The 12100-nt window shown below is 31.7% G+C and overlaps 1 protein-coding gene and 1 long non-coding RNA gene across 3 annotated transcripts; one reads left to right on the forward strand and one right to left on the reverse strand.

The window, feature by feature from the left end:
- The first annotated feature begins 657 nt into the window (after positions 1-657).
- LOC108482873 (transcription factor MYB59-like) lies at positions 658-2286 on the forward strand. 2 transcript variants are annotated; one of them, XM_017785964.2, is made up of 3 exons: positions 658-1230; positions 1338-1467; positions 1563-2286. In XM_017785964.2, exons 1-3 carry the CDS (start codon positions 1116-1118, stop codon positions 2059-2061), a joined length of 744 nt encoding a protein of 247 aa, XP_017641453.1. In that variant the 5' UTR covers positions 658-1115; the 3' UTR covers positions 2062-2286. The 2 variants fall into 2 exon arrangements, with proteins under 2 accessions (XP_017641453.1, XP_017641461.1); XM_017785972.2 differs by having other exon boundaries at positions 673-1262.
- Positions 2287-5259: 2973 nt separating this feature from the next.
- Positions 5260-6850, reverse strand: LOC128295529 (uncharacterized). The gene is made up of 3 exons (XR_008286021.1): positions 6759-6850; positions 6236-6313; positions 5260-5515 (listed from the first exon to the last, which is right to left on the reverse strand). It is a non-coding gene; the product is annotated as an uncharacterized LOC128295529 (long non-coding RNA).
- Positions 6851-12100: the final 5250 nt, after the last annotated feature.

The raw sequence follows: 12100 nt of genomic DNA on the forward strand, positions 1-12100 counted from the left end.
CGCCATATTCCATTTTAAACATCTCCTTTATCATGCCCTTCCTACTGATTTAAAACGTTGCCTCGAGACCTTTAATAACCATTTGTTAAGCTGTCAATCAAAACGAAAACCAAAGTAGACCCAAAATTCTGCATTCATTTTGGAGCTTTTCAGTGAATAACTTTGAGATACAAAACCACCCCCCTGTGAAGGCACATATCAAGATGTGGAACATGAAGTAAAACCATGTCAATTGCTATATTATGGTGAATGAGAACATGGATTGGCTGCTTTTGGTAGAATCAAAATGAAATGAATCAACCCCCAAAAAAAAAAAAAAAAACAACAAATCTTCCAATGCTTTAGAGTGGTAGGAACACTATAAGGAAAAAAACCCAAATCTATTTTTTAGAAACAAGTAGATTGTGGATTTACCTGGCATTGAACAATAGGTTTTTCAAGAATAATATCTTAATCCATTTTTTATTAAAGAAAGAAATTTTACTTTTATGACATCCAAATAGTGCGTTCCCTTTGCTTTGCTTTGCTTTCCGAGTTTTGTCCTTTCTCTCTTTTGTAATGTTTACTTAGCTTCTCCGTATCTATGGCCTTTAATAAAAGTCAAGGGGCACTATCATCATTTCCTCAACTTGAATGGATGGGGGATGGAGGATCTAGGGACTTCCTTTCCCTTATTCCTCCTTATCCAATCATATGCTGCCTGCTCATTTCATATACTGCCATGACTAAAGCATTACTAATAACTATACATAATTACCTGCAGAACTCATTTGTGTATTGAAATACAACGGTTGAGAATTACATCAACAGATCAATCTATCACTTAGATTATTTGCTATAGTGGCTGACCTCAGATGCATAAGGTTCCCTATCACAAATGGCATGCGCGCATTACAGCAGGGAACTGTTGTATGCAACCATATCTTCATATTTATTAGTATATACCAGCAACAGGACAATCAAACCCTCTCTTGACAATTACAAGTAACTTAGTAGTCATATATATATATTAGAGTAGTGTACGCCTAAGTCTCCATGAAACAGCAGCATTTACTTGGACTTAAATACCCATTTCCAGCAAGAATCTGAGAGAGCGAGAGAGAGGAAAAAAAAAGATGGTGCAAGATGAAATCAGAAAGGGTCCCTGGACAGAACAAGAGGACATCCTTCTGGTGAACTTTGTTCACTTATTTGGAGATCGACGATGGGATTTTATAGCCAAAGTTTCAGGTTTGAAGGTTTGGCGGGAGACAATGAAATAGGTAGGATTTATCTGTAAGATTTGGTGGTTTTGGAAGGAGCCTTTTGCCTTTAACCACTTGGTTTTGTTGTTATAGGTTTGAACCGAACTGGAAAAAGTTGCAGGTTACGGTGGGTTAATTACCTACACCCTGGTCTCAAAAGGGGAAAGATGACTCCCCATGAAGAACGCCTCGTCCTTGAACTTCATGCCAAATGGGGAAACAGGTTTGAAAAACAATATGAACGGAACTCTGTAATTTCCATTACCAACCTCAAAGCTTGGTTTGATTATTTATAAACATATATTATATCATATGCAGGTGGTCGAGAATTTCTCGGAAATTACCAGGACGTACTGACAACGAGATTAAGAACTATTGGAGAACCCATATGAGAAAAACGGCTCAAGAAAAGAAACGGGCCATCCCCATCTCACCATCTTCATCATCTTCAAATTGTCATTCATCATCATCAACTGTTACTGCAGTCGATTCCTTGCCCTCCTCTGGTACTGGAAATATTGTAAGCTTTTATGACACTGGGGGCCTTGACATGGCAGGAAAGAAAAACAGTCCAGAATTTGAAGATGGAAATGGCTACTCCATGGATGATATATGGAAAGACATTGATATGTCTGAAGAAAACACAGTAATAAAACCTCTGTCTGATAACTACAGTCAACAAGGTTGCAATTTTTCATGGGAATACTGCTGGGACACACTGTGGAAGATGGATGATGAAGAAGAGAGTAAGATGTTCTTCCCACCCAATCAACTTGTTTCTTGTTTTGATTTTGGGAGAGAATCTGTAACAGGCTAATTAGACAAAAAAAAAATTCATTTATTTGTTTCATACTGTAATACTGGTATTTTGCTAGAGAAACTCTAACCTGTATATAGCTGGGTTTTCTCTAAGCTTTTCTGAGCAACAGTCCTGCATATCACTGTAATAATATCATCGTCGCTGTAGCATGTGTGATTTAAAACTCTAATTAGTCCTCAGAGAGGAACAGACTTGTTATGTTAATGGACGTATGTTAGAAAATTCTCCCTTTTGATCTTAAAATTTGAACCTGCTTGATGATCAGCTTACCATCTTTTATATCAAATAGCAGAATCAGGAAAGCAATTGTTACATAAGCATCAATATGTTGCAGGATACTTCCATGAATGTGAAGAGGTTGCGGTTTTGTATGATGTGGTCCTGTTATCTTCATAATCATATAATAATATTAGTGGCCTGCCTTTCTTTTTCCAAATGTTGGGTATTTTACCATTTTGCAGAAATTTATTGAATTGTGTTTATAAGCACAGAAACTGCAAAATACCATCATGCCTTTTTAAGGGAACCAAAAGCCAGAAAAAGAAAATAATGTGAACGGCCACTATGATTTCAACAGATGCAATTTGAAGTAAAAACAATGGCTTCCAATCATATAAAAAGGTCGTGCGCATTAAATCATGATTCTTGAGACAAAATGGAATAAATTCAATAAACAATCAATCAAGGGCTCAGGATTTTGACATTTCAAATGATTCTAATCCCAATCTTTTCCTTTCATTTACTATAGCTTGACAAAAACAATTAATAATTCCAGGCCTAAACTTGTTTTTAAAATTATACAATATTATATTATTGTAAACATTAAAAACATATATTATGTTGCTTATATATAAAAATTAATAAATGAAAATATATATACAACTAAATTGAATCAAATAACCCCTTTGACTGATATTTTCTGTTTTAACAATTATTACATTAACTGTTTGATTAATAACATGGCATTCAGACAATTATGGGTAGCGGTAAGTAAAAATTCGATTAGATTAAAAAAATTCAAATTTTAAGTTAAACGAATCGAATTATTCGAATTAATTGAATTATTCGAGTCAACTTTCCTCCATTTACTTTCCTCCTAAAATTTTACTCCTTTAATTCCCAAAATTTTTTATTTTCTCCTTCAACTTTTACTTCTAACCTTTTACCCCAAATTAAAATTAAAATCATCCAAAAAATCGCTAAACCTAAATAGTAATAATTTTATTTATATCTGTTATTTATATTATTAAATTAAATTTCACATTTTGTACTATTTATATTATTGAATTGTTTAATCATATCGAATCTTTATAAATTTTTGTTAAAATTGAATTATTTATAATGCTATAAAATATTTGGGTTAAAATTTTAGTATCAATTTCACATTTTATCTTTAAGGTAACTTTTATTAAAAATCACATTTTTACATTTAATGTTTTTTTAATTGCAAAATACATAGTGATAAGAATCAAAAGATAATTGAAACAACTAAGCAAGTAAAAAGTTAACTCAGATATAAAATATTATTAAATAAATTATGAGGGGATAAAAGTTAATAATAAATTTGATTACGTTGGGTGATAGTGATTACAAGGACCCAAAATCATTTTTTTTAATTTAACTCGAACAAATATATTTCATTCGATTCGAATTACATCTCACTCAAATCAATTCGAGAAAATTTCAAATCGAGTTAGGATGATAAAATAGTATTCGTCAACTCGATTAACTCGAATTTTTTTCATTCAATTTGATTCGATACGATCGAACGCTCACCCCTATTTATGGGCTTACATGTCTGCATAGCATTGAAGATCTATCTCTTAATTTCGATACACACTTTGAACAACTCGATTTCGAGTTCGTGAGCTCAAGTTATGACTGTTTTAGTGAAGGCTGGGCGAGCAGAATTTCTAAATGGAATTATGATGAAAATTACGAATTTTGAGCTTTTAATTCGAGTTTAAATCACATTGGATTCAGTTTTTAGGCTTAATTTTTATTATCTATAAGTCAAATATAATATTTCTTATGTTTTATTATATTATATTATATTATATTATTATTTATTTACCCCCGAATTTTGAATATTATTTAAGTATTTAGATGTACTTAGCTAGCTTATATAAAGGCTCCATTGTTCACTAAGACACCCTTGTTTTCATTAATAAAGTTTTCAACTTTGGAAGTTAGTTTCTTTGTGCAAGTTTTTTTTTTCTTGTGATTTTTTATAAGTAATTATTTTCTCCTTTTCTTCAAGGAATCGTGAGAATTCATTTTTCATCTTTCAATTTGCCAATGATTATTTCTTGGAGGGTTGACTAAAATCATTAATTGAGTTTATTTGTAACACCCCATACCCGTAAGCCACGCGGGAGCGGAATACGAGCTATTACCTAACTCGATCTCATGCACACAAACATTCCCCAAGTCACCAAGACTTGGTCCAAATTAGAACTTTTTCAATTTCTACTTTAATCTTCTTATTATAGGCCTACAAGCCCAAATCAACCATTGAAAACTATTCGAGATCAACCCGGGTCCTTAAACCATCTATAGAAAATTTGACTTTGAAACAGGGCACACGCTCGTGTAGAAGGGTAACACGCCCGTGTAGCCATGTCAACATGGTCGTGTTGATGCCCTGTGTGGCTCACACGGCCTAAGCAATATATAGACACGCTCGTTTCCTTCACCCGTGTGGAATTAATTCTAAATGTACACCTATAAGGGTTTTCACAGGCCTGGCACACGCCCGTGAGCCTGGCCCTTATCCTTCACACGGCCACGAGACGCCCGAGTCTTAGCTCGTGTGCAAAAACATGGACATTCTATTTCTGACGTCAGCATCCCAAAATGTCACACGGCCAAAACACATGCCAGTGTGCTAGGCCGTGTCCCTCACACGGCTGAGACACACGGTTGTGTCTCTGCCCATGTATTTACTATCATGCATACTGACTTGAAATTTTTACGTGTAGGGGACACACGGCTGGACCACATGCCCATAGGGCAGACCGTGCGTCACACACGGCCTAGACACACGCCTGTGTGTCTACCCATGTGGAAAATATAAGGTTATTTACCAAGCCTCTTAGCCACCCTTACTTACACAATCCATACATTAATAAACTAAAGCTAATACAAGGCTAACTCATGCAACCACATCAACCACAATAAACACATTCCATGAGTGCATTTTACTCATCTATGAATATAACATCTTTGTATATAACTCAAAATGATTATTAGCCATCATTCAAGGCTTAATACAATGAGAGATTTATCCCAAGCCAACACATTTGGCCAAATTGATAATGACACAAAACACTAGTCTAGTTCCCTATACATGCTATATTCAAAAATATAAATCAAACTATACCAAATGCTTCAATTGATAGTGTGATCGATATCTCTGATTCCCGTTGATCCTTAAGCTAGATAGGCGGCACTATAAAAAAATGGAAAAGGAGAAGGCGTAAGCATAAAGCTTACTAAGTTGCACATAAATAAATATACAACATATCTTTACCATTTATCAACAAGTATCATAATACACAAGTGGCATAAGCAAAACTTACTCATCAATATTCATTACACCTCATATAGCATATATTGAGCTCACAATTCATACATACCCAATAGGTACTTGTGCCACTCACAACACGGTTATACTTTCCTTGTTAACTTGAAATCATACTTTCACCGTTGAACCATTTGGAACACTATCAAATATTCATTAAACCTCAAACATGGGGTAAGGTACCGATGCCATGTCCTAGACATGGTCTTACACTGACATATCTCATAGCCGATGCATGTCCTAGATATGTCTTACACTGGCTTACGTTTCGAGGCCGATGCATGTCCCAGACATGTCTTACACTAGCACTCATCTCAATGCATATACCATGTCCCAAACATGGTCTTACACTGGCTCTCATAATGTGGCTGAAGCATGTCTTAAACATGTCTTATACTAGCTCAAAATGACCCATATATTATGGCATGAATATCCGATTTATTTCATAGGTTCAAACAGGAACTCTACCATCTCTATTTCTATCATGCTTTCTCAATTCGACAATCAAGCAATTCATGCTATATTAAATTCAAGTACAATTCAATACATACATTAACATTGTGGCTGTATTATTTACATACAACTTACTTCGGATTACAAAATGTGGTGACAAGTCGATTTGCTTGGTCTTCCCCTGGTCTAGGTTCAGATTCAATATTTCTTGACCTATAATAGCAAAATGTACTTATTTAGTCACTATGTAAAACTAGGCAATCAAAAATTTATATCATTGGTAAAATGACCATTTTGCCCCTAGGCTCGAAAATCGATTTTTTTATCAAATTTTTTCATATCTTAAGCCTAGTCGACCCCTTTTTACTCTTATAGCAACTCTAAATTCCCACTATTTCACATACTTAACATCTATTTTACAACTTATGCAATATAGTCCTTTTAGGTGTTTTCATGCTAACACATTTCACAAAAGTTGTTTATAAGACACCTAAGACTCATTTTCTTCCATAAAAAATCAGCCAACATTACAAACCCTTTCATGGAAAAACCCTACAATCTTGATCATTTTGCAAAATAGTACCCTCATTTGAAAGCTCATGCTTTAAGGGTTTCAAAAGTACAAAAATATTCAAGAAAAGCCATAAAAATCACTTACTTGTGAAGGCTTAAAGTTGCTGAAATTTTTGAAGCTCAAAACCCCCCAAAAATGGCTGAAAAAATCGGTGGAGAAGAAATGGAAAATAGGATGATATCATCTTTCTTTTATTTTATTTCTATTTTAGTCAAATTAGCCACCAAACCCACCAAACTTGGACTTTTTGACCAAATTACCTCCTATGGCCGGCCATGCACAAATCTTAGGGTCTAATTGCCCTTTAAAGACCCCCAATTTAGGTTCTCTAGCTATTTGACACATTTAGCTATCAAAATAGGATTTTTTCATTTTATGCGATTTAGTCATTTTTCTCAATTGGGCTTACAAACGTTAAAATTACTACACCAAATGTTTCATGTACTCATAAAAACTTACTATAACATCTAAGTAATTATAAAATAATTTATTCGACTCCAGATTTGTGGTCCCGAGACCACTATTCCGACTAGCCCCAAATTCGGGCTGTTACATTGTTGGGTTTTATATTTCAAAGGTTCCAATTTGACACTTATCTATCTATCCATCTTTCACTTTGTTTTTTTCTCTAATTTTCGTTTTTTTATTTATTTATTATTTATTCTTTGTTTTTAAATTTCTTCTTTTAGTGTTTTCGTTTTCTTTAATTTCTTATTTTATTTGGTGTTTTGTTTTTAGGTCGATCCAAATATTTCAAACAACTTTGAATATGATCCTTCTTCCGCCTCTTCGCTTCACTTCTTTATCACTTCTATAAAATTTCCCTTTTTAAGATCAAAATTATTAAATAAAATTTTATTGTAATAAAATTTAATTTCCTTTTGGGATAACAAGATTTATCCTTGTACTTTAACAAAATTTTATTATACTTGGACTTTCAATTTTTTAGTTTGGTACTGTACTTTTGTTTGTTAATTTTTTCTAATTGTATTTAACATTTTTTATAAAATTTAATAATGTTTTTACATATTTTAAATTTTAAAAAATTAAAAGTTTGTATAATTTAAAATTTTATGTCCAAAATGTACCTAGACAAATGGTTATCCAGATTCATTCTAGACTTCAAATTTTTAATTAATTTTTATTTTTATTTTTATTGATGTGAACCACCACATCAACAATGAAATAAGTGACTCAACAACCATTAATAGCCACATCAATGATGTAATGGTCAAGGACAAAAAAATGTTGGTTAAGGAGATTAATTGATGCAATTTTAGAGTTTAGGGGCTTAATCGAGTGCGTTTTTTCCTGAGGGACAAAATATTCCTCATAAAATGTTTCACATGATACTGTTTCATCAAAATAGAAGAAGTGAAAATAACTCTAAAATACAAAATGATTGTTGAATTATCTTCACTTTTGGAATGTTCTAAAGAGTTCAGCTTGGTAGTTCAGATATTAAGGTAGTTAACAGGTTTTTTCTTAACTTTTTTGCCTATAACATTGAGTGCTTTTCAATTCTTTTAGAAATATAGTGAACACTTATTTACCATTCAACATCACAAGCAAAACCCTTTATTAATAAAATAAATAAATAAACCATTAATGTCTTTGTGACTGACAAATATCATTCATTACTCTTATAAATTGACAGCTTTGTAACTCCTATTCTTGAGACACTATAAACAAAAGCCTTTCACAATTAGTGAAAAGATTTTTGGAATTTTGAACTTTCAAAGCTTTTTCTAAAATTTTGTCTTTAACATATTTTCGTTTCTCCACCTAGTCAACCACCACATTTCGCTATGCTTAGTGTTAACATATTTACTCCAATCTTCCTCTCTATTTTCTTTTAATACATCTTACTCACTTATTTATAATATTTTCTCTCTCCACAAAATAGGAATAACTTTTTTAAGCTATTCATGATTTTCACTAAATAGCTAATACATAAGAGAGTCGCTGAATATGAATTCGATACTTTTGATGAATAGAGGGAGAATACAAGATTGTGATTCAAATGCTAAAATTAAAATAAACTATGAAATTATGGTCCCTCACTCACATAATAGACACGAAAACAAGTAATCATTACATTCAAGCAAAGATGTTGTTAGTTTACAAGTTCACCATTTTCATCGGTTATTGTAACATGGTTGATTTCTAGCCACACAATATTGGTTGTTAGTAAGGTTGGTTAAATTGTACTGTAATGATGGGTTGGATTGATGAGATTGAGAATTAATCAATATATCAAATTAGAAAAAGGAATTAAACTGATTAAATAATGAATTATTTTGAATTTCGATTAAATCGTGAATCATAAATTAATTTAAATTGATTGAACCAATTATTTGTGTGTTGAACCGGAACCTAAAAAGGAAAAAGAAAAACGAAAACCCCAAGTAAAATCAATTTTTATCAAGCAAATATGATGTTTGCTGGAGTTGAAAAGAAAGAAGTAAGACGATTGCTTCTTCTCCACCATTTAGATTAAAAAGGAAAGAAAATTGAGATAATAACTAGGTTTAGATCTAAAAGTAAAAATAAGAAATCATAATCACAATTGTATCATTTGATGAAATGAAGGAGAGGCTTTGATTGAAAAGAGAATATTAAGCAAAAACATAGAACGGTGAAGAGAGCAGAATGAAGATTGTTTCAACATTTCTTATTTTATATATTTTAAAATACTAAAAAGGTTAGGGAAGAAAGGGAGGTGTCTCTTTTGTTTTTAGTAGCTCTTGAATCACAGAAAGATGTCTCTGGAGAAGTGTAAATTTTGAATTCTAATTTTGAGTTTCACCACATTAATGTGGAGGATTTATTATATTAATTTTATTTAAATACTTCATTATTTTATTCTCTATCTATAAAAAATAATTAGTAATTCAATTATAATATGTTTGGGCCCAACATTTAAGTTATTGAGTTCGAAACTTTTTGGGCTCTCTTGGACCAAATTTAATCATTTAATTTATTTTATATTTTTATTTAAATTTTTGAATTGATTGGATAAAAAAATTAATGGTCTGATCAAATTCTAAACATATCACTTGTCTAATTTCTAACTACAAATAATTATGTCTTCTTTTTATATAGAATTTTTTTATTCATATTATTTTACTTGAACAAAAGTGACTTTAAATCCTCTACAAATCTTTTTCTATAAATAACAACCTTAAGACAAACATTTATCCACATCTAGATCAATTCTTCTATATCTTTTGCAGAACTCAAGTTTGATCTATTTTCAACATTATAATTTCCACATGTAAGACTCAAATTTAGAGAATCAAAATGACACCATCTTTTATCTTACCATTTCAACAAAACCTCATTAGCATTATTAAAATGTTACTCTCCCATGGTACTCATAATAAAACATTTATAAACTTAGCATAGATGGTTCATCCTTGGGTGACCCAGACAAAGTTGGAGCGGGTACTCTTATTTGAGACCATCGAGGGAATTAGATAATTGGATCTTTCTAACATATTCCAAGTGCTAATAGCGTCCAAGCGAAGCTGTGGGTCCTTAAAGATGGATTTTAACTACCTAAAAACTTGAATCTAATTGATCTTGGGATTGAAGTTGGCACTACCATTGTTATTCAATTAATGTCAAATAATATTTTTCCTAATATTATTCTTTACCCTTTGGTTGATGAGTGTAAGATGTTCCATCGATCTTTGACGTCTAAACCTCTGAAGCATATCTTTTGTGAAGAGAACAAATGCTCCGATGCATTAGCTCGTTTAGAGAAATTTTCAACTTTCTTCTCCCTCATATGGTTATTGCTTTTTTACTTTATTTAGACAGTGTTTTGAAAGCCACCTAATAATTAGATTTGGCTGTAATTACTTGTAATTAAATAAGGGTGGCATGTTTGGTTAACCATTATAATTTGTGGGTCTCACCGAATTGGGTGTAATTTGTGTCACATCCCAAAAATTAGGTTAGTAGATCCGAATTAGTAAATCAAGGGTTAGTGAACCGGAAATAGTAATAATGTTAGATAATTAAATAAAATAATTAATATTTAAAAAAAGTATGTTAAGAAATTAAGATTAAGTGCTTGAGAATTAATTTGGTTAAAACAAATTTTAAAAACGAGACTTGATTTGAAAATAATTTTGAAATTGGTTTTAATTGAAAAACAAGGACCAATTTGGAAAAAGGGAAATTGTAGGTGGTCAAATGGGAAAATGCCCATTTTTTTAAAATTTGGTTTGCTATTTAAAAACACCCAAATTCCTTCCCTCCCATTTATCATCTCTTTCAAAAATTTTGCCAAACACAAATCAAAGCTTTTCTTCTAAAATTAGTTCATCCTTATTTATTTCTAAACTCTCCAAACACAAAATCTTCTTTCAATTTTAAAGAATACTTATGTTTTCAATGTAACACCCCCTAACCCCGAACTATCGCCGGAACAGAGTTACGAGATATTACCGGACATATCAGACAACTTACGAGTAATTCACAAATAAAATAGCATTCATAGTATAATTTAATAACTAAGTCCTTATAATGAACTCTCGAAGTCTAAAACATGTATTAAAAATGAAACGGGACTCATTTAAGTACTCTAAATTTATTTTTTTATAAATTTCAACAACATTTCTGCTTATTTTTACATAAAACCCCCTGCAATTAAAACCGTATCCATTTCAAACATAACCAATTCAATCAATTCATTTCACATACTCATTTTCTATTCTAAATACCTTCTAATCAAACTCAATCAATATTATATCAATTTAAATTTATCAATGTACTAATTAAATTGAAATGGATAAACTTCTTTCATTATAATTCTTAGACTTGTAATACTAACATTTTAACCATTTATATTCAAAACATAATAACCTTTATAAATATCCTATGTACATGCCACATTACCAAAAGAAAATATTCATCACCAAAAGTTTGTCAAGTCGGTCCGGCTTTGGATGTTTGGTTCAAGATTTGACTTCTACAACTGCAAGACGAAACAATCGTGCGCTGAGTATGCATATACTCAGTGGTATCACTATAATTCAATTTATAATTAAATACGTTAAATCACACACATACTTTTACATTACAATTATCATCACTTAATGAACAATTCAATCTTTTTATGTTATCATTTGATTACATATATACCATTTTTATTTCTTTATTTCAATTCTCACCTTTCACATATGCCATATCATTCAAATTTAGTTTTATCAGTAGATTTATTTCATTTGTCCCTATTAACTTGACTCAGACTCGGCGGATACACGGATTCCAACCAACACACCAGTACGGCACATTGTGCCTTAACAATTCTGATACCTAAACATGAATCGATAATAGTAACAATAACGATTCAACACACAAAGTATCGAATCATAATAAGAATGATAATGATTTCGACACACAAAGTGTTGAAT

This window comes from Gossypium arboreum, chromosome 7, assembly GCF_025698485.1.
Source record: "Gossypium arboreum isolate Shixiya-1 chromosome 7, ASM2569848v2, whole genome shotgun sequence".
Classification (NCBI taxonomy): domain Eukaryota; kingdom Viridiplantae; phylum Streptophyta; class Magnoliopsida; order Malvales; family Malvaceae; genus Gossypium; species Gossypium arboreum.

What these genes read in the sequence shown, in the direction of transcription:
- LOC108482873 (XM_017785964.2), top strand. Translation starts at nt 1,116, where the DNA reads ATGGTGCAAGATGAAATCAGAAAGGGTCCCTGGACAGAACAAGAGGAC. An exon ending in TTTTATAGCCAAAGTTTCAG is followed by an intron (nt 1,231 to 1,337) that starts GTTTGAAGGTTT and finishes TTGTTGTTATAG; the next exon opens with GTTTGAACCGAACTGGAAAA. An exon ending in CATGCCAAATGGGGAAACAG is followed by an intron (nt 1,468 to 1,562) that starts GTTTGAAAAACA and finishes TATCATATGCAG; the next exon opens with GTGGTCGAGAATTTCTCGGA.